Source organism: Hippopotamus amphibius, chromosome 5 (assembly GCF_030028045.1).
Source record: "Hippopotamus amphibius kiboko isolate mHipAmp2 chromosome 5, mHipAmp2.hap2, whole genome shotgun sequence".
NCBI lineage: Eukaryota > Metazoa > Chordata > Mammalia > Artiodactyla > Hippopotamidae > Hippopotamus > Hippopotamus amphibius.
This window is the reverse complement of record NC_080190.1, coordinates 7,344,155-7,365,855: the sequence shown is the minus strand read 5'-3', so window position 1 is coordinate 7,365,855 and position 21,701 is coordinate 7,344,155. Positions and strand designations below refer to the sequence as shown.

Below are 21,701 nucleotides of genomic sequence, written 5' to 3'. Positions count from 1 at the left end.
GAACCGTCAATGGTTTTACCATTGCCGACCACCCTGCACAAGAAGAAGAAAGGCCGCTGGCGCTTCAATCCCACTCCTGTCTCCGATGTGCTACCTCTGGATAAATAATGGGGTTTATCAGCCCCAGACGTTCCTGATACTAACCTTGGAAAGTTGATCCACGAGGGCTTTCCGGCATGGGGACTCAGTACCAAAAATGAAGCACTTTCCACAGGAGGGCAAAAGGACATTTAAAAACCCCAAACAGTCAGGTGAACCTAAACTGTGGGACATGGTACAAACCTACCGGCTTGGGCTCTTCAATGATGTCAATGCTTCTGAACGTCAGAAGGGCCAGGGAAGTATTTTAGACTGAGAGCAAAGAGACATGACAACTAAATGCCACATGGGTCCCTTGATTGGTTTCTGCACACAGGCAAGCAAGCCAGCGAAAACAGATACGTGGGGGAGACGGGAGTACGCCATCTATGTCAGATGATGTGTGAGGAGGTCCAGTTCCGGGCAGGCGAGGATGGTGGTGTGTTTATGTGGGAAAGGAGCCTGTAATGCATGCCACAGGTACTTGAGAATAAACTGCTGCATCTCCAGCTTTCCTTCAGATGGTTCCAGAAAAGCCCATCAGTCCATCCTCCATTCATCCATACACACATGCATCTCTGTCTGTCTATCTAACTATGTATCTAAAGAAAGCAAGTGATAACAAATGTTATCAACTAGTAAATACAGTTGAAGCAAGTATCAGTGTCCATTGCACTATTCTACCAATCTTCCTGTAGGTTTCAAAAAATTTTAATAGGAAAAAAAAAAGGTCCTTAAATTCCAAACCCCTTATGCTGTAGCAGAATCGCAGAAATGCGGGGGTCAGTCAAGGCTCCTAAATTCCTTTAGGTCGAGCTGTTGCGGGCAGACAGTCATTTTAACGCCTCCACACCGCTCGCTTGAGCCACATCTACAAACGATTCCATATGGACGGCCTGAGGGAGACATCTCTCCTGGGCCTGAGTGAGCCGGCCAACCAGTGTGCTGGCACAGTCAGGGGCCGGGAGGGGGCTGCTGAGCCCACCCTGCCCAGCGGCTCCCCTCCCCTGCCCCTGAAAGAGACCTTGCAGTAAAGGCACCGGTAACGACGCCAAGCCAAACCCAGCCTGGCAGCAGGGACGCCGGCCGGCAAGGAGCGCTTCACACCACACCCAGGTCCACTGGCGCTAGATTTCTTACCGCTCCCTAACGAGAAGGTGGTGCTCAGTTCACATTTCAGAGGTTTGTCCCCGTATTTCCATTAGATTTTAGTTCTGTTTATTTTTCCTTTCAGGAATAAAACACTTCCAGACATTTTCAAACATACCAGGGACGTGAACAGAGTGTGAGGGGCTACACTGGGCTCCTGAGGAATATCTTGGAACTCGCGGTGGGAAAACGTTTAACTTGAAACAGATAAAGTCCAGAAACTTCAGAAAGTAAAAAAAGATGGTCCTAATACGTGGTGTCTTTCATATGCAAAATTATTTGGGGGACAAAATGGACCTCAGGGCCTGCTCCCTCCCCAACTTCCCTCCCAGCCCCACCCCTGCCCTGGAAGCAGGCCTTGAAGGTCAGGCCTGCTGACCACACCAAGGACACCGCCAAGGACATCAGCAGAGCGTGCCTGATGGTGGGAGGCGCTAGGGAGAGAGGGGCCTCTGGCTGGGGGTGGGGCGTGGGACGCAGCCTGGCTAGGGGACCAGGTCGGGGATTCCAGGGCGGGTCTACGCGTCTTTGGTTAAAAACCGCCAATCACGCTGGCTCTTACCTTCACAAATTCTGTCCAATCGCTGTCGCTTGACTTTGTGCTTATCCACAAGGGCCATTCTTTATCGAACTGTGCACCTCTCTGATTCAAAAGGCAAAGCAGTCCTCTAAGAACTTAGGGGCCCTCGCAGGAGTCTGCGGGCATTACGCCACTACGCGCCCTGAAACAAGGAGAAAAGAAGCCTTACTCTCTGGACACCCTGGGGGCAAGGACGACAGGTCATTCAGGCTTGGCTGCCACTTGCTACAAGGGGACCTGCCCTTGGGCGCTTGCTCTCCTCCTCAAACGCTGCAGATGGTTTGCTACAAGTCCATGGGACAGTCTCCCGCCTCCGAGGGAAGCCAAGGGTCACTGGTTCCCGAAAGCGGTACAGGGCAGCACCTGCAGCTCTTGCTTTTGACCTTGGGGCTGCAAACACCAATTCCTGGCCAGCCCGAGTCAGAATACTCTGCGCTCCAACGCCACAGAGCAAAAGCAACAGCCAGTGGGGCTGGTCCTGTACTCCTGCGAACCACAGCAGGGCAGAGTCACAGACCGACCCGGACCACCTGGGAGCACGTCCCAGGAGCATCTGGACAGAGATGCAGGCACCCGGCTGTGGCTACTCTCCCAAGGCCTTCTGCCAGGAGGTTCACAAAACCTCCCCAAACTGCCCTCCGGCCACCGCTCAAGCACCACACAAGCCCCTTGCCCCACCGCCTGAGAGCGGGGCAGGAAGGCATGCACCACCTAACCAAGGCTTGCCCAGTGCCGCCTTCTGGAGCCTTCCTTGCCCCCAGGGGGAGCCACAGCTGGCACCAGCTGCCTGTGCCCGCCCCACACCCATGGTGTTTCAGGCAGAGGACGGAGGGTCTCCCACTTGGGCCTCTCCAGAGGGACAGTCACATGCCATGCCACCTGAGAACAGGGGGCGGCTGCTCAGTTTGTGGAGAAAGTCAGGGCTGCATGTTTGGGGAGGCTCTGACCTTCATTTCCTGCATGGCCATGGTACCAGCTGAGACCACGAATGACCTCCTGGTACCCCCGAAGTCCTAGAGCTCTTAACTCAGTACTGCAGTTATTCTAACAACCACAACTACTACCACTACTACCACTACACACACACAAACTCGTGCTCAGTTATCCAGCAGTGGAGGCGGGGGCGGGCAGATGGACGTGAGGCTCCAAGGTTAATACTGAGGACTGCTGTGTATGGTCATCAATTATGCAAAACGCTGCAAGTCACTTTATCAAAGGTCAGAATGCAGGTCTGACTATGAAAAGGCAGGTGACTTCCTGGAAGTTAATGGCTAATTTCTCAGCAATGAGGCTGAAATAGCACCCTAAAGATTTATGGCAATAATTATGTGATTTTTTAAAAAAGAGCTAGGAGAAAAAGCACAACTTCTAATCGCATAAATAATTAACGCAACATCCAAGAGACACCAAACACTTTCCAAACCTGGGACGTTCCCCACACCTGAAACGACCCTGTTAGATGAAGGCCGTCCTGAAGCGAGTCAGAGCCGCAGTAGGGTGATGGAGTAGACAGATTTCTAAAATTCTGGTTTCACTTTTGCTCGGCTTTATGAAAGGCAATCAAGGAAAGGGGGAAGGTGGTTCCTAACTGGCCAACTTGAGACAGACAGACAGACAGACAGAGGAGCAGGACCTCTGGACTCAAGGGTCTGTGCCCGAGAGACCCTCAGAGGCCGACTGGCAATTTTCGTTTGCTCGGGTCCCAGGCTCTGAGCATCACACGGCCCCTCCCCGACTCTGGCGTGGAGGCAGACCCCGCGTTCGCCGCCGCATCCGGGGGTGAGAGAACTACTTCGTTAATATTTGTGAAGTGCCTTGGAGATGAGAAATGACAGCATTATCATCCGAGGCGAGACGCGCTTCACACCCTCCTCCTCCGATTCCCCAAGCGAGGCATAATCATTCTTTTTGCTTTCCTTTGAATTTTAATTTGTATAATTAGATGGCTTCCTGAAAAATTGATAAGTAGAATCTCGATTATGCAATCAAAGGGAAGATCAGGCGTCAGCTTACACAAATTGTCTACGTCCTAGTATTTAAAAAAAAAAAAAGGGCAACTGACTTCTGTGTATGGGGCGGTGGGGTGCTCTGGCTGGCCCTTCCATGGGGTCCCCCCAGCTGTGGCACCCACCCATGTCTCAGACTGGCCGTGCTGACAGAGAATTCAGAGATGTGAGGCCACCGTGCAGAGTCTGGTCTGGACTTCACGGCAGTGACCCCTGATTCATGTAGTCTCGATGCCCTCCCCCCAGTATTTCTTTTGAAGCAAGAACGTATGAAATGTGACATTTTCCTCCTTGGTCCTCTGAAGGAGCAAGCTATTTATGAGGACTTAACTAACATGACCCTCCTCCTAATGACAGGGACAGGCCCTCCTCAGAGCTGAGCTGTGAACAGCGGTCCCCGGCTGGGATCCACGCCAAGAACGGGAGCACCCAGCACCCCGCTATCCACGCGGGCCCTGGGCTCCCCCAGCAGGGCCCCCACACAAGCCAACCTCTGTCTTGACTGTGCACCCGTCTCCACTCATAAATCATGAACTTTTTGCCACTCGAGTTATCCCTACTATCATCAATTGACACTATCCGATCAATGTTTAACCGCAAATAAATAAAGGCCCACATAGGGAAGAAAAACCTGAGGGGGGGATGCATTGACTGAAATTGTAAACCTCCAAATTATGGTGTTGTGGGTGGGAAGAAAGTTCTAGAACCTTCTTGCAGAACGACTGTGCATTAGTAGACTCCATGTTTGTACAATGTGGATGGTGCTCTCATGCTCCAAAGCGGCTTGAGGATCAGAGGTGAGCACACAGGAAACACCTGGTGCCCGGCAGCAGGCCTCCAAGAACCGCCCGTGCCTTCCTCTGGCGAGAGGCCCCTCGGATGCAGGCCCCCAGAGTCACACAGGAGCATCCCTCCTGCCTAGACTGGAGGTGAACCTCGGTGAAACCCAAGAGAGGTCAAAAGGAAATTCAGGTCTTTTCACCAGGAGGCAGGGCGCACCACTGATAAACCTTACAAGAAAAAATGCCGCCTTCTCTCCCAAAAGAGAAATACTAAAATCACAGGGCAAACCACAGAAAGGTCTACCTAAAGTTTTGTTAGCTTGAGATAAGGGGTGAGATCTAGGGCTGGAGGATTTGGTGTCAGGGAACTCAACTTATTTCAGAGGGGGAAAGATGCTTGTATAAGAAAGCAACGTGGGGGAATTCCCTGGCGGTCCAGTGGTTAGGAGTCCGCACTCTCATTGCTGAGAACCCAGGTTCAATCCCCAGTCAGGGAACTAGGATCCCACAAACCACAGCACGGCCCCCCCAAAAAATAAATTAATTAATTAATATATTAATTTCCTAAAAAAGAAAAGAAAGCTACTTGGAGATTCTTGATCACTAGAAAGAAGCTACAGGTGTGGAAGATTTGTCCACATGGGCTTCAAAGAGAAGCATGAGAGTTAAGAAAAGGGAGAACAAAGGGAACACTTATTTACATATAAGTGCAAAACACCCAAAAGTAAGACAAGAGAAACAGAAGGTTCCCCCTCATCTATCATGGTCTATAATCTGCGCAGATTAACTTCACTAAATGACCATTAGCAGCCCCATCTGCCAGGACCAAACCGCTATAGCGCACAAAAACCCAGGCATCACTAATTTACATTCTTAACATCTCAAATAAGTTTTTAAGACTCCCTCAGTTTCTTTATCCTGGTTCCTAGTCGTCCTAAAGATTAGGCAGAGGAAGGAATTTACAAAGTAAACGATGTCTTCAATGATGTCTTTCAAAATGAAAATTCCTCTAAAACCAGTTAAACATGATGATAGCCTTCAATTCTTTTAAGGAAATCTATCAATTCTTTTAAGGAAATCTACGTAAACATTATGTTAAAAAAGAGAGACCAAGTTTTATGATACGCTAATAAATTAATATTACGGTAGTTAAGCAAGTACTGCTGAAGTTCTCTGAGTGAACCCCTGGAGCCTTCAGAATACATTCCTCTATTAAACCTGCAAGTGGGGAGATTTAAAGTCTGAGAGGTTGCCGTGATCCAAGGCAAGCAGAAGAGGCGCCTGCAGCCCCAGCAGCATTGGTGGCCCTTTGCTTTGCTCACCTTTCTGAGCCTGGGATCCCTAAAAAAATGACACCGCTCTTTGGGTCTCCTTCACCATAGCCTACAAGGCTCTCTGGGTGTGGCAACCCAGCAGGGTGGCACCATCCCGGTTAAGGCCACAGGCAAGGACCCCGCAGGTGAGGTGCCACCCAGAGGATGACAGCGTCACTGCACCTTCACAGAGCCTTGAGAACGCGGGCCCACCAATGACCAAAAACCCCTCTGATTCTTCATCTAGTCCCAAATAAAGCCACAGGGCTTAGGCCTCCTCGAAAGAACCTCTTCCAGAATCTTCAGAAGCCAAACAAAGGTGAACAGCAGATGATAAACTGGGTAGAATCCTCTGAACAGGTGGACCTGGGTTTTATTTTGTCAACCACACCTGAAGGACCGGTTAAAATCCAGATAGAACAAAAACACGCTCTACGGGGTGAGGAATCAGTGGGAAAAACACTGGCTTAGGCTTTGGCTAAATGGTTGACATAATAACCCAGTTAATAACAAAATGATTAAGACTGCACTTTAAGGAAGAAGAAGGAGCTTTGGGGGAAGATCAGCTGTGGGAAATGAGTTTACTGAAGTCAAGTTTTCAATGTCCAAAAACTACCACTGCTCCCTGATTATAACTCAGTAGGTTTGGGGCGTATTTAGGTTTTGGAGAGGAGGGGAAATGTATGTATGGTTCAGGCATCTAGTGGCATTAAAAGGTGCACAGGGATGCCTCCCCTTCTCCTCCCCTCCCCTCGCCCCCGGTTTACCAGTAAGACCCTTTAATACACGCTGGAGCTTCACTCAGGTGCCTGAAGCCTCCCCATTGGGCAAGGCGGCTCATATTTCCCCAGGGAATGCCCAGCAGCCCAACCCTGGGGTGACAAGGTCACACCCTGGTCATATGCCCTCCATCTGATCCACGGGCCCCACCCTCTGGTCCCCTGGGGCTGATGCAACACCAGTGTGTCCCAGAGAGAAGTGCAGACAGCTCAAGAGCTATTAGCACAGGGCCATCACCCTGCCTGCAGAGGCCAGGCAGGCTTCAGAATTCAGATGGGATTTTAAAAAGACAAGCCAGTGCTTACACCATGTTACGATGGACCCACAAACCAAGTGCTAACGTTTCTACGTTAGGATGTATGAGCATATGCTTACCCCACTGGATCACACACACACAGAACACACAATTCAACAATTCAGGCCAGGTCAAAATTTCAAAATCTGCCACCAAATGGGTTACAAAGAATTAAAGTGTTCAGAGCTTTTTACAATTTGGATGTGCGGTCAAGGAATTGTGGGCCTGTGATTTTATTTTTTTCCATCTAACCCCCACCAAAATATTCTCTGGGGCTTTGAAGGAGACAAAGAAATTAAAAAATGAAGACTCTGTAATCTCTGTCGAGCTTGTGGCAGCAAAGAAACAGAGAAAGCAAGTCTTCTAGCAGGTGGAATCCCAGTCCTGGTGGAGGAGCGCCCTGTGAGGTTCGAGGCTGTCGATGTGAAAACCACGCTTCCGCTGAGAGGCCAGCAAATAATTTGACTGAATCCTTCTGCCTGGTTTAGATTTAGAAACGACATCTCCTGGTGTTAAATGCAAAACTCCAGAATTCTAAATATTTTCACTTGCTAAAAGCTTTCATCAAAAACAGAGGACTTGAGCAGAAACAATTTATGATTTTCCTAATTGGTTGTTTTATTTGTGTCATAATGAACATTAAGTGTGGGTGAAGAAAATGAGACACTTCTGTGGGTAAGAATTTTCACACATTTTTAAAGCACCTGACTTACAAACATGCTTTAAAAATAAATATATTCATTCTAATACTAAAGCATCCTTTAAAAATAAGAGCAAAGCAAAACGAAACAAAGAGGGTAAAGGCAAATAAGCAAACTTTCCTCCAAATTAAGAGGTGTCAAACGATACCTTTTATTTCCACTGTGTGGAGACTGAGGAATCACGGAAATACAGGTGAATTTTTCCTTTCCCAGTTTTCTAACCCTTTCCTCCTTCGGCAAATTTGATCTGCAGCTGAGAAGTTTGGTTGAACGGGGTGAAGGGATGGACGGCCTCAGTTTCTATGTGGACAGAGGAAGTCCCATCTTGACCAGATGACTCATCCTTTCTTACATATTACATGCAAGAAATTACTGTAACAAGTTTATATCAGAGCAAGTAAAAGTGAACACTATACAGAGGAAGAACCTGGAACGTCGGGAAGTTTGAAAAGGTCTCATAAAATGCCTGCAGAGGAGCCTTGGCCATGGTGAGGCTTTTGGGGTGGCCACTCAGTGCTCCAAAGGTCACCTAAAGGTGAGGTCTGCAGCCTTGAAAGGCTTGTGCATCCTCGTGTATTTGCCGTGGTCCAGTGCGGAATAAAAGCTTGGGTAACTGATGGCCACTAGGGGCTTGGACCTGGAGACCACCAAGACAGGAGCCACCAGGAGACAGCTAACTGCAGGTTATATGTCAAACTTGTGCTAAACTTTAAAACAGTCTATGGAATGGAGTGGGGGGTACCAGGTGCGGGGTAAAGAAGATTTAATATTTTCACGGCAACTTTGGATTATTTGGCTTATTGTAACATATGTGAATTGCACTTGTATTTACAGGAATTAGTTGCTTATCAAACAAGTAGCAATGATAAGATCTTAAATGTTTAAAAAACGATGTTAGATTTTGAAGATGTCTGCCCCTTGATTTCTTGCCACCGGGAGGCCCTAAAAGCCAAGACTGGCGACTCAGAGTGTCCACTTTCCTTAGGGGACACAACTGCTTTGCTGTCCCTGTGTCTCGACACTGTGCAGCCTGGAAACAAATGCCAGGGCACAAGCTCTGCAGTCTCAGCTCACGCCCAAAGCTATCGGAAACCACCCATGAGGGCCGACCTGTTCCAGCCCTTCCCTGGAGCAGGCCTACCCAGAGGAGGCCTGGCAACCAGCGATGGGGCCCTTTGGCCAGCAGAGGGCACTGCACACCCTGCACGGCCTTCCCGAGGCTGCAGAGAGCAAGAGCGGCTTTGCCAGGGCTCGCCTTGCACATTTCAATCCCAACTTGGACTCTGCAAGAACCTGGAGAAAGTGAGACCAGATACATTCAAAAAGAAAAGCCCAAGATGACTTCAGGATGACACACTGCATGTCCCTTCAAATCTCAGGATGCAAAAGGGACAGAAGAGACCTCCAATCTCCCTTAAAGCAACAGGTGTTTAGCCTTTAGGAACACGACCAGCCTGGAGAAAGGAACACAGCGGCGGCCCTCCTGCTAACTATCTCCTGGACTGGTGGCAGGGGTCTGCCCTTGCAGAGCTGAGGGAGCTGAAGTCCAGGTGCTGGAGGGGCAGGTCACGGAGCAGGGAGGCTCTCTGCCCTGGGCTTGGGGTCCTGATCCAAGAAGCCCATGGGCCACCCAGAAGGGTGATTTTCCATCCTATCCATGCTCCGTGTGTAAGGACACATCAGTGGGGAAGGAAGGAGCCACAGTGATGAGAGATGAGACCAACTTGGCAGAGACATAATTTATAAGGAGAGGAGAGGCGTGAGGTGGGCCTGGGCAAAGGCTGTCAGGGTTTCCATCACAAACCACAGCACCCGGGGCACCACACACATCTGCTCACCTGGCAACTGTGCCGTTCTCCTCAACCTGGGATCCATCTGCTGTGAAACATGGATGACCTCAGGACACACACACAACCTTTCCAGGAGACACTAATTTGGAAAGGAAGGTGGAAAAAAGTAGATTTTCCCAACCTTATTCAGGTGCTCATTCTGGCTAGTGGCACCAGCCAGGAGGTGGGGCTTTCTCTCTGGGCCCCTGAAACCTGAAGGTTGCAACCTTTACGGATGCTGGCTTCTACCTGCCAGGCTGACCACAGCAGAGGGACAGCTGACCTGTCTAGTCTTTTCTGGTCACCAAGTTCTAAGAAGCCGACACACTGGCGCAGTAAATCAGCTCTCTTCTTCACATCTGCAGGGCACCCAAATGGTTCAGGTTGGAGAAGGAAAGGAGGGGCTGGTGTTGTCCATCGATGCTGAAGTTAGGGGGACACACATACCCAGTCCAATCCCCACACCTCCATGGCACCAGCATCCTTTCTCATCACCATTTCAAAGCCAAGGTTGCCATAGCAACAGATGCCAATGGAAAACACGCCTTAGTCTTGACCTGACATAGCAGGAGATGCCTTTGGAAGGACCCCCCCCCCCACACACATATCCACACACACAAGCCCCTCCCCATCTTGTTCCAAACCACATTAAGTGGGATTTGCTTTGACCTCCTGGAGGAAGGTACTCTGTACAGCCTACTTCGGGGTGGACAGCCCAGAGAGGCACGTGGACTACCTGGTGGCCGAGGCAAGCTGAGAGAAGCCAATAGGTAGGGCCCAGGTCAGGCTGCCAGGAGAGGGGATTCAAGCCAGGCCAGCAGAGTTAAAGTTATCAATGTGAAGGATGGACGGCTGGGGCTCTTTGTCTGTTTTCAGAAAGCAAGTGGCTGGAAAAATTACCTCAAACGCCAACAGGAGTTCACTCCAAACCTGAACAGGTGCCTGAAGGAACAGAGACCCAGCCTCCTAAGTTCAGTGCTGGATGGGTCACAGAGTCACCAGTCAAGAACCAAACCCAATAAAGGCTTCGGAGCAACCCTGCTTCAAACCTGCAGCCCAGCCTGGGGTGCACGGACTAGGAGGAGAGCGTTTCCCGGGACCCAGGTCCGGCTCTCACACAGTTCAGCCCATCACCTCCCAGGTCCCAGGGCACCACTCTCACCACTCTAGGAGTGCCCCACGTGCCCGGGGGTGGCCCGTCCTTTATTCCAAAGGCGGACACACAGGAAAGTGAACTCAGGCCTTGGGAACAGAGTAATAACTTTGTTTTATGATGACGGATATTCTGTGTCTGGGTCTTTACGAATACCCACATTCCATCATGATGTTTCTCTACAAGGAAAACATTGGGCTGTAGCCTTGGAGGCGTTCGGAAGCCCACATGACACCTGGTTCTCAAGCAAGACTTTTCTGGAAATCTAAAGCGGCAATCAGACATCCCAAACTCCAAAAAGCCTTTCGATGGAAACTCAGTTCTTTCCAGACCTTATCTTTTCAACCTGAGTCATAGAAAGAAAAATCTCAATCCTCTACGCAGCTATTTAACAACATGAAATAAAACAGCTTGCGGCTATTCATTTTGCTCAACATGGTTTAATGTGGAGGACGGGGAGTGTAACAGGACCCGGAGGGAGGCCCCGAGGGAGACAGGCCTTTGTTCGTATCCACGGTGGCCACCAAGGGGAGGAGGATGGCTGGAGGCCAGGGGGGAGAAGTGGGTGACACTCGTATGTCACAGGAGTCTCTTTGCTGATCGAACTCAAGAAGAAAAGAAGGAAGCTAACTAGCTCCTTTTGTTTTCTGTTCATTTCAGGGTATTCCTGAGGTTAAACAGTCTTCTTGAATTATTTCACCTGTTTCAGTGACTCCTCGTCGGTCTCCAAGGCTTTGGTGGGTAAACGATGACATTTTTGCATACATTGCAGCCCTGAATGTTCTGTGCTATGGCTAAAATATCACTCGGTGTAGGGTGGTTGCTGGAATAGGGGAGAGGAAGCGGCAAAGCTCCCCGTGAGAATTTTCAAGGTGTGAATTCTTGTCATCAACAACCAGGTTCTTCACACTAGGGCGAACCCTGGGATGGTTACGGAGGATGGGACGCTGGAGAGTATAGTCACTTGTTTAGACAATCACAGCTGACCGTGTGCTAACACCTGAGGGTCCGCATTTCACATGAAATCTTACCAAAGAAGTCTTTTCAAGGTGATGACCATGTAAACCTCTGATCTGAGCTCATCTATGGGGATGCTGTACAGGCTGCAGGCCCCATCAGACCAAGACGAGACGGGAAGCAAGCTCCAAGGAGTCAGACAGCTGGACACTACGTTCATGTCCCGGGACCAGTCAACCCACGGAAATGACACACGGTGACTTTCTGGGGAGAGGCAGGCTCCCGGGCACCCTCCCTGCAGCCCTGTGCTTCCTTGCCTTAGGAGCCCAAACCGCTCATCTGCGGGCTCCGCGTCAGCGTACAGACCCCCCACCCCCAAAGGCAAACGTACAGTTTCTACTAACCGCCTGGGGGTTGGGGGCCCCTGGTTTAAACCACCCAGCTGGTGGTGCTTTGTTACGGCAGCCCTGGCAAACCACTCCAAGCCTACTGACGATATTGGGGCAACCGCCCCCAGAAACCCCTCTGGGATCTTGCACCAATGATGCTTAGGGAAGCTCAGGACCAACTTGTTTGGAAGCCTGGCTGTGGTGAAGAGGCGGCCTCTACAGGGTGTGATCTGTCATGGGTCCTGGCTTTATTATTTTAGAGCACCAACTCAAGCCACGTCTAGCCATGTGTACAAAAACACAACAAATACGGACATGTCCATGGCTGTTCCCCAGGCGCTGCCCTATCAGGCAGCAGGGCCTGGCTGGGGAAGGAAGGGGCTGCGGGCCCGACACCAAACTCCCAGGACCCTCGAGGAGCAGCCTCCTGGGAGACAGAGGGACCTGTGTTTTCAAGGGAGAGAGACACGAAGAAAACAGTCCCAACCTTACTTTGCTCTTACTTTACTGTGTTCTGCTCCCCAAATCCAAAGGTTGTTTGGACACACTGCCACTGTGGCCTCTGTGTTAGCAAACAGTAGATGTCTCCATCCTGATGCGGGGGGTGGGGAGAAGAGTGGTCCCACACTGCCCTGTCCTTCTCCTCAGTCAGGCACTGGCAGTCCACGCTTCCGAGGAGGCAGGAACCTGCCCAGGAATCCACATGGCCCCTTGGGACTCCAGCTAGCAGGTGACTAGGCTGTGCCTTTAACACTAGGGTCTGAATAATAGTCCAGGGCCAGGCTCCCCTAGGGATGTGAATTCCATCCACAGTGACCAGATGTGTTTCTCTTTCAGAGCCAGGGATCCCGGACTTAGGCTGGACACTGTGACTGTAATCTCCTCCATTAACACGGCACTGGGGCAGCCTGTACATCTCCACGCTTCCAAAGGTCCTGGGAAATTCTGAACGGAAGTCGTTTTTGACTATATGAATATACACAACCCAGCGTGCAAAGACTCCCCTGTCTGTGGGGCAGGGGTGCTGGCCAGGGACGCCCTTCATGCCCAGGGATGCCCTCCATCACGAGGAACCAGTGACCCAGCACAGGACGCGAGGCCACACAGGACGCGAGGCCGCACAGCAGTCCCACGAAGGCGGCAGGGACAGGTCGCTGTGACCCATGCAGCTCCCGCAGGGGGTGCCCAGACACAGAGCCCCGGTGGCATGTCAGCTCTGCACAGCACCCTGCTGCTGGCATAGGGGGCGCCCAGGGAGCAGTGGGGAGGGGGTGTGAGTTGTCAGGGGTCCGTGGAGGACTTTCAGAGCCACGACCCTTCCTAAGAGGCCTATGACCTGCCTCTCGGCTTGGGGCAGATTCCTTTCTTGCCACGGAAGAAGAATCAACACACACGGCCCCCAGCGATCCCCACCCTCCTGGTATCTGTGTCCTGTGTAATCCCTGCTTCTGACAGACAGACTTGAGAATAACAGCAGGCAGGTGGGTGGGATGCCATTGCTGGGAGACGGCCACCTTGGGCATCTTCCCTCCTCTCTTCCCGCTCCTCCCCCGCTCCCTGGAATCCAGCTGCCATGCTGTGAGCTGCTTCACGGAGATGCTCAAAGGACCGAGGTGGCCACTGAGGAACCAAATCCCACCAACGACTGCCTAAGTGGCCTCCTCCAGTCAAGCCTTCAGATGAGGTGGCGGCTGGGGCTGACATCCTGACGGCAGTATCGTGAGAGACTGTGGCCCGGGCACCTGGCTGAGCTGCGTGGGGTTCCTGACCCTAGGAAACGCTGAGGTAAGGTTTTGCTGTTCTGACACTCTAAGTTTTGAGGTAGTCTGTCACATAGCAATAGACAACTAATACAACGCTTTATGCAGTCTGTCAAATTTACTACAGCCACTGATACGGTCAAGTCAACAGGAAAGACAAAAACACTGATGCATTTGTTCTGAATGGCGCCAAGCGTCTATTACCCACAGGACAGAGAATGCAAGCAAAACACCACCTGAATGCTGTAAATCCTCACTGCCCACGCTGACACGAGGTGTGTCTGTGATGTATCCGGCTCTGTAAACTCTGGGGCAAACTCCATTCTCCGCACATCAGCGGTGCCCACAGGCCTGGAGAATGGAAAGTCTGCTGTGACTTTCGCTCACCCAGATGCTTCAGTACATTCCAGGGCTGCGCTCAACGCACACAGAGTTAACGAGGGCACCCTAGGGTCTCCACTCTGATGCATGCGCACCCCTAAATCTGGGATGTCAGAAAGATCCACCCGAGACGGGGCCCCACATTAAGGATGCAGCCTTCGAGGCCACCCTCTGCAAGGGAATGCACTGGATAAACAGGCCCTCTCGCTTTCTTATTCTTAGAAGAAGTCCTTGAGCTGAGACTACTATTTAAGTTGAGCTCTCCGAATCAGAGGAAAAAGGAGGCAGGTAACATGAAAGGCAGTCGGCAAAGAGTTTCAGAGTTTCCTGCAGTGTGAAAGGGCAGACAGGAGCTTAGATATCAGCAAGCCTGCCTGGAACCCAAGGGGCAAATAAGTGCATGGAGTGTCACACACATACATGTGCGTGCGTGCACACACACACACATACTCATGTCCACATATGCTCGTGTGGCCCTTGCTGGTTTCTTGCAACCATGACATTTCTGGAACATTCTGCCTCCTTCACAGATAGAGAGCCCAAGACTCAACTCCTAGCTTATGTTCCCGCTCACCCCCCATAACGCCCAGGTCACCCCAGATGCTCTACGGAGGCGTTACTGGTGCAAAAATCTGGAAGCCCGGGAGACAGCGCGAGGCACACCAGCCAGGTAGGAAGCAGGCCTACGTCTCATTTAGCCGCACCCCCAGTCCTGAACCACATCTAACACACCCACCCCCTTCCTGGGGGAGCTCCCAGAGCTGGGGGAGGAAACAGCCACATAAGTAAGCCAAGAAACAGATCAGTGAAACAAAGAAATACTGGTCTTGTGAACTCCTCAAACAAAGTCCAGATAGAAAGGGACACAGCCTCCGGCAGGGCTCCTGGGAGGAGTGGGACTGTGGGGGAGGGGGCCTCCCGCTGCACAGTTTTCACGCACATGTTACTTTAACAACAGTGACACTCACAGAACGCTTAACGTGTGGCAGGTACAGCTCCAAGTGTTTGCCGAGTGTTAACTCACTTAACGTGTACACAAACAGCCCGAAAACACAGGCTGCTGCCCTGAATTCAACAACTAAGACCTCTACGCTGCGGAGAACACGCCCTGCACAGGTACCCGTCTCGGTGACCACACCTGCTCTGGGTGAGGCTTCGGACAAGTCCCGAACATCCCAGGTGCTCCCAGGACAGAGGTACAACCCCCACCCCAGGCACTTTCAGAAGGGTGAGTCCAGAGGCAGCCCAAACCCTTTCAGATAAAGTCACAACCCAGGGCCCCACGATGGCTCAAAACTCCTTCTCTCTCAGAAATTGCTCATCTCCAAGTCATACTTCTGTGTGCCAGTGTCGTATAAAGGCCAAAATACCCGCACCATTTTCTTGCCTCCAGAACAGATCCAGCCTCCGGTCAGATGCTGGTATGCTCTCTTGGATGAGGGGTGTCAGCTACAGAAACTTCCAGGGGCCTGGGAACCCCAGCTTGATCCCTCCCAACCCCGCCGCAGGGAATGGCTTGTCCGGGTCACACGGGTGAGGGCAGGTGCCTGCTGGGGACCCGCCTCCCAGTCACACGGTGGCCCCCAAGTTTGATGAGCTGTGATCATGGCACAGACCGGCATGCAATGCCTGCAGAGTCTGGAAGGTTCCCTCACAGGGACGTGGGGGGTCCTTCACTGCACTCTTGGTTTGTGAGTCCCTGCGACACCTTTTGGTGGAAGCCGTATTGCCCTGCTGCGGATCCGCCAGGCTCTGTGGGAGCCAGCCAGGTGGGCTCAGTTCCCCCCACCGGGGCCGGGGGCTGAGACAGGAGGCAGTGTTCTTGTTCTGAGGGGAACTCAGCAAGGGTTAAATGGATTTTTAGAAACAAAACTTATGAAAATGGCCTCAACACAATTTGATGAGGTCAGCGAGTAGAGAGGCCTAATGACACTTGTAAGAAAAAACATCTGTCGGTGTCGAAAGGTCGGCAGGAAGTGAGTGGGACTGACGCGGCTCTGATTGGCCAGACCAACACTCCTAGAAAGAGAGGCACATGGCTCAACTTAGCCCAGAGGAACAAAAAGCCCCTTTCAATTGTCCTCTGACCAGCCCCGCCCCCTCTACACAGGAGGCCAACCCCCAGCTATGAAACCCACCCGGGACCCTGGCTGGCAATGAGCCCTTTGTTCTCTCACTGATCAGCACTGAGGCCAAAATATTCCTGAAGGAGCAGCAATCTTCAGGGAATGATGTTCTTACAAAATCCCCAGTTTTACTTTTTGGTTGGAAAACAACGTGGGTCCGTTGAATAGCTAACGTTTCAATAAATCCATCATCACAAAATTCAAAACAAGAGGTTTCTTTGGAAAAACAGGAAGTCTTGGCACATAACATGGCTTAAAATAGGGCCAAGTTCATTTGTTGACAAAATCCCAGCCTGCAAAGTCTCTTGGCCTGACCTGTCCAGATTCAGCATACCCCCCAATCCTCCTCAGGACCCCGTCCTGCTCCCTTGGGTGACAGGCTGGCCTGGCCTTTGCTGCTCTGGCACAGGGCTGGCCGGCAGGCCCGCTTCCTGTCTACAAGCTCCGAGGAGCGTCTCGGGAGATGCCGGCCCCCAGCCAGGCCGCTGCAGGAACCAGGCCTGGGGCTTTTCATGAATTGGGGGCCCGTTTCAGGCTTCTCATCGGAACCACATAAAACGTGGAGGGCTTCTGGAATAAGTGTTCTGTTTGTCCTTTATAAACACACATTTACCCACACACTGCTGTGTCTAGAGGGCGTCTCCCAGGTGCCATGCCTTACCCGCTACAGCCAACGCCACTCCCTTCCCACTCATTTCTGCCTTTACTAACCACCAAGCAACAGGGGGACGGCGTGAGCATGTACCATGATTATACACTTGTTAAAACGTGAAACCACGTGACGCACAGAGATAGATTACAGAATCAAGCCAGCCAGGTTCTTAGATACATCATCACCACCACCAAACTCCGCTTCCCAGGGTCCGCTGCTCCTCTCCAACTCTCGAAACGTTTCTTTACCATCGGGGAAGGCAGGAGAAGGTGTCTGCATGTGATAGTTATATAAAAACTGTCTGGTGTATTGCATTAAGTAACTTTTCTACACAGTTGCTAACGCAAAGGAGATTTATTTTTTTAAGTCCAGGCTTAAATAGGAAACGCTAGTTGTTTCGGGATTCTGGCAGATTTTGTTGATTTATGGAAAAGAAAATCAGCTGCTGCCCCATGAAGAGGAAGAGGTGTGCAATCTCACGTAGGAAACGAGAATTTAAAATTCAGTCTCAGGTATGCGACCAACTGTAGTGGAAAATGGGGGAAACAGAATACATAACTTCAAAAAATAATGTGATTGAGATAAAATTCAGTTTGCACCCAAGACTTGCCACCACGGACCCATCCTGATTCACAGACTCCTGGGCCCCAAGATGCCAGCCGGCCGTCCTGAGGGCACCGATGCTGGAGTGAAGCCCGAGAGGGAGGGGCCGCCTCTCTAATGTCCGGCCCTACCAGCTAGGGAGACGCTTCCAGGGGTCAGAGACTCTGCCAGCCTCTGGGCTCCTCGGGAGCCTGAGAGCTGCCGAACCAGAAAAGGATGCACTTGGGAGCCTGCGTGGGGTCTGACTTTGCTGCTCTCCTGGGGGAGACACTTAGGCCAAAAAGGGGTTCCGGATCCAAACAGGCTCGCCCAGGCCTCACAGGTGAACCGCAAGGCCGTCACCCCCCTGAACACGCTCCGCTGCCTGGGCCCCACCCTTGAGTCCTTCCTCACCAGGCGGGAAAGGCAGGGAGGCCTCTTCCTCATGCCTGAGAGCTGCTGTACGGCAGCCACCGTGCACCCTCATCCAAGTCACTCCTTTGAGGAGTGAACAGGATGGAGAATGTGGACATATGCGACAGCACGCAGCTAAGGCACACAAGCATTCCACGCAGCCTTTTATTTCAGGGCCTCGTGCGCTATTTTTATCCTCCACCGAAACACTGCCAAGGGAATCCACAAAGGAAAACGAGTGCGCTGGAGCTACTTTGTCTAGGCCAGCTTCACACTTTTACAAAACGGACCAGCAACGCATACTATCTATCTGCTGCCTTCTTGGAGACAAAGGTCATAAAATAAGTCATTTGAAATTATTTGAGTTCAAGTACCTTTTTTTTTTTTTTTTTAAAGAATAGGTCACAAGTGGCCTTTAAATGGGAATGCAGTTTTCTTACTCATCACCGCTGGCTGTGATATTCTGCACCCTTCTCTCGTGCGTGTGCGTGTGTGTGCACGCACACGCGCGTCACAGCCCACCTGCAATATTGGTTGTCAGCAAGGCACCAACTTGAAACTCCACTGTGGAGAGAACTAGCCAGGTTTAGGGAAAAGGGGAAGTTCTGGAGCCGTGATCTCTGCCTGCAATTACGTGCAAAGCAGTCATGCAGAAGGACTGAGCGTATCCTGTGCGGGCAGAACCGTGACCAAGGAGGGTGAGGAAGCCAGAAGAGATCTCAGATGGATAAAGAAGTTTCTCACAGTTACGGACGGGCTGCCCCTGGACGTGAACCATGCTCCCCTCCCCCAACCTAGGGGACAGAGTCTAGTCCAGGGCTGTGGCCCAGTCAGGTGACCCACTTGAGCAGTGGGGCAGGGGCGCGAAGGTGGGGGGAGGGGGGGACAGGGGCCGTGGCACTCCATCTCACACCTGTAGATGTGTTTTCCCTATTCTAGAACTTTCCAGCCTGCCCCAGGTGTGCCCAAGGGCACCCCACAGCCAGCCCTACTGGATCATGGTTCCCCGAGGCCCTCGTAATTCTGAACTCTCACAGGATTCCTGTGGAGGCAAACAGCCTGGTATGTACCATTTTATTTTCACTCAAAACATCCTTCCTGGGACCATCCCAATAAGCTGAGCATACTATTTTCAACTAAGGCCTTGGCATTGTCTAGGAATGTTTTCAGGACTAAGCAAATTGCTAAAGCAAACATCTTATTTTTGTCTCCTAGGACAGCCAAGCAGGGTAAAAATATTTCCTGCCGGGACTTCCAGTGGAACGGCCCCCTCTGGTGGAACCGTCTGACCAGGCACTCCATTCAGGAAAAATGCTCTCGCTCTGGACACGGGGGTGAGGGGCACCCACACGTTCCTTGGGGGTGGTTTCTGCTTCTGGTGCCACCCCAGCAGCCTGGGGAAGGCTCCCTCTCCTGCTGGCTCCCAGCCCTCAGGCACTGCCAGTGTTTGAAACCAAACACCCATTCTCTTTATCTCTGCTGCGTAAGATACACCCCCCCGTCCTTGCCGGGGTGGCCTGGGACTCAGCCACCCGGTGACGGTGTCAGGGGTGTGAGAGAGGAGAGGAGCAAAGCAAAGCAGTGAGACTGACTCCTCCCCGCCCCCAACAGGGGACGGGCAACCCCGGTGAGCTGGCGGTGCAGGAGGCATTGAGGCTGGCACACCTGGGCTTGCCCCAAAGTCCATTTAGTTAGTGAATACGTTGTTCAATACCATTCTTGATGAAAACGAGAAATGTCTTTTATTTTTACTTAAAACCGAAGGGACTTTTTGGCCAACCCAGTAGCATCACCCGGAGCAGCAGCTGTGGCAGGACCAGCATCCAAAAGTCCTGGGCGTTGTTCTCAGCTGCCGTGCCTGCACGAACTCCTCCTTCACAGCACTCTGAGGAAACACGTTATTAGCATTATTTAAAATGACCAAGTTGAGGCCCAGAACAGAGAACAGCTTTGCTCAAGAGCCACAGCTGGTGGGAGCACTGGACCCTGGGCCCGGTCAGGCCATAGTCCCACACACGCTGTAGGAGAGCCAAAACTCACATGCATCTGTTAATATTTTCAAAGAGCCAGACCAGGGGGCAGCTGAGGCCTGCGGTCTACACCCCCAGCTCTGGAAAATCAGAAAGAAGGTGGCCCTGAACGGGGAGGGGGGCCACAGGAGTGGCTCATCAAGGTCACAAACTGTTCAATCTTCTTTGGGGGCCATAACGCTATTTTTGCTGTATTTTTAAATGAAGGAGTCCTTATCTTTTAGGAATACAAACTGAAAATATTTATTGAGGCCAGGAAATGATGGTGAGGGTCTGCTTTCAAAGGTGGGATGTGGGGCGGGCACAGGAAATGAGACTGGCCCTTCATTGCTAATTGCCCGAGCTGGCTGGTGGGGACTTGGGTGTTCGGTACACATTTTCCTCTGCTTTTGTATATCTGAAGTTCTCCATCTGTAAAATGGGGACAGTGTCATCCACTTTGCAGAGCTGCTATGGGGATCATGGATGGTGAAGCAGATTCTCAGCACCCAGTGGAGCTGGATAAAGGCAGCCCCTTCTATTCTGCTGCTTCTTAGAAATAAGGAAGACTGAGCACCCTGCATTTCCTGGTGGCCCTAAGGTCAGTGGGGTAGACAGCTGTGCTCGGATGATGCTTCTGGGCTCCAGAGAGCAGCCCAGGCCCCTGCAGGACAGGAGCCTGGTGTGAAGGATGCCTCCTGCCACACCACTGATCACCCCACATCGCATCTGCCTCCACCTGGACTTTCACCACCACAAACAGCACTGAACAGCCAATGTGGGTTGAACCAAGACAGGACAATGAGCAGGTTATCACATCCTTCTCCTCCTTGGGAAGAGATATGCAAAGCTAATGATGTGTTACTCCAAGCACATCTTTACTTATGACGTGGAACCAGGGTGGAAGATTGCTCTAGTGGGTAGAAACATCGTACATAAGAAATTCATATGATTTGCTAATCAGTGAGCCACGTGCATGCATGTCACACACGTGTCACGAGGCCCAGCACGCCCCAATGGGGAGTGAACGTTTGCTCGCAGCCCAGCTCTGGCCACACAAGGAACTTGTAAGAGTCGGTGAGGGCACCCAACACGGCAGCTCCCCAGGCAGTCCTCAAAAGGAATGCTTTCTCACGGAGGCGACCCTGTTAAGTTCCTCTCAATACACACAAAACTGGGGTAAAAATCTAGGCCCTTGGCTCCCCGCCAGTAGTAAAAATTAATTGCCACATAAAAGTGCTGATTCCTACCAAATGAAGCTCTACGATTTATCAACTCCTGGATGGCACAAACTCAATAGCGGTTTAACTACATCACCTGAGTTATTGCTGTGTTTTGTATCAGTGACAGCTTTACTGGGAATGAAAGTTTTGCAAATTCATTCACGTAGGACCAACTTCCAAAGTAAACAAAGGCACTAAGCAGACACAGCCCCCCCGCAGCTGTGTCACACAGATTCTCGAAGTCAAAGGGTGTCTGGAAGGACAAAGTTTTCCTACCACAGGTTTGGGGTGGGGACCTAGGGTGTGTGCCTGCATCAGAACCACTCCCCACCCCCTCCCAGGGGTGCTGCCCTCTGGCACCCTGAAACCTCCGCCCCCTAACCTTTAGAACCCATCGTAATATTTCATTATCCAACTTGGCCAAACAGTAGGAACCCGGGTATTTAAAATGCATGGAAATAAATCATTGCCAACTGCGTTTTTACTCTCAGCCGGGGCAATAAATCTATAAATAGCTTATATGGTGCAGCAGACAGTTAGGT

The 21,701-nt window shown here is 51.4% G+C and overlaps 1 protein-coding gene across 11 annotated transcripts in view; it reads right to left on the bottom strand.

The window, feature by feature from the left end:
- CTBP2 (C-terminal binding protein 2) overlaps positions 1-21,701 on the bottom strand; it is a 160,881-nt gene that overhangs the window by 49,760 nt on the left and 89,420 nt on the right. For 3 of the 11 annotated variants that reach the window (XM_057734337.1, XM_057734339.1, XM_057734338.1), the window contains one exon: positions 1,790-1,949. The exons of the other annotated variants lie outside the window; for them this stretch is intronic. In XM_057734337.1, coding sequence (XP_057590320.1) covers positions 1,790-1,847 — 58 coding nt within the window. In that variant the 5' untranslated portion in view covers positions 1,848-1,949. The remainder of the gene's footprint in view (positions 1-1,789; positions 1,950-21,701) is intronic. 11 annotated transcript variants of the gene reach the window in all.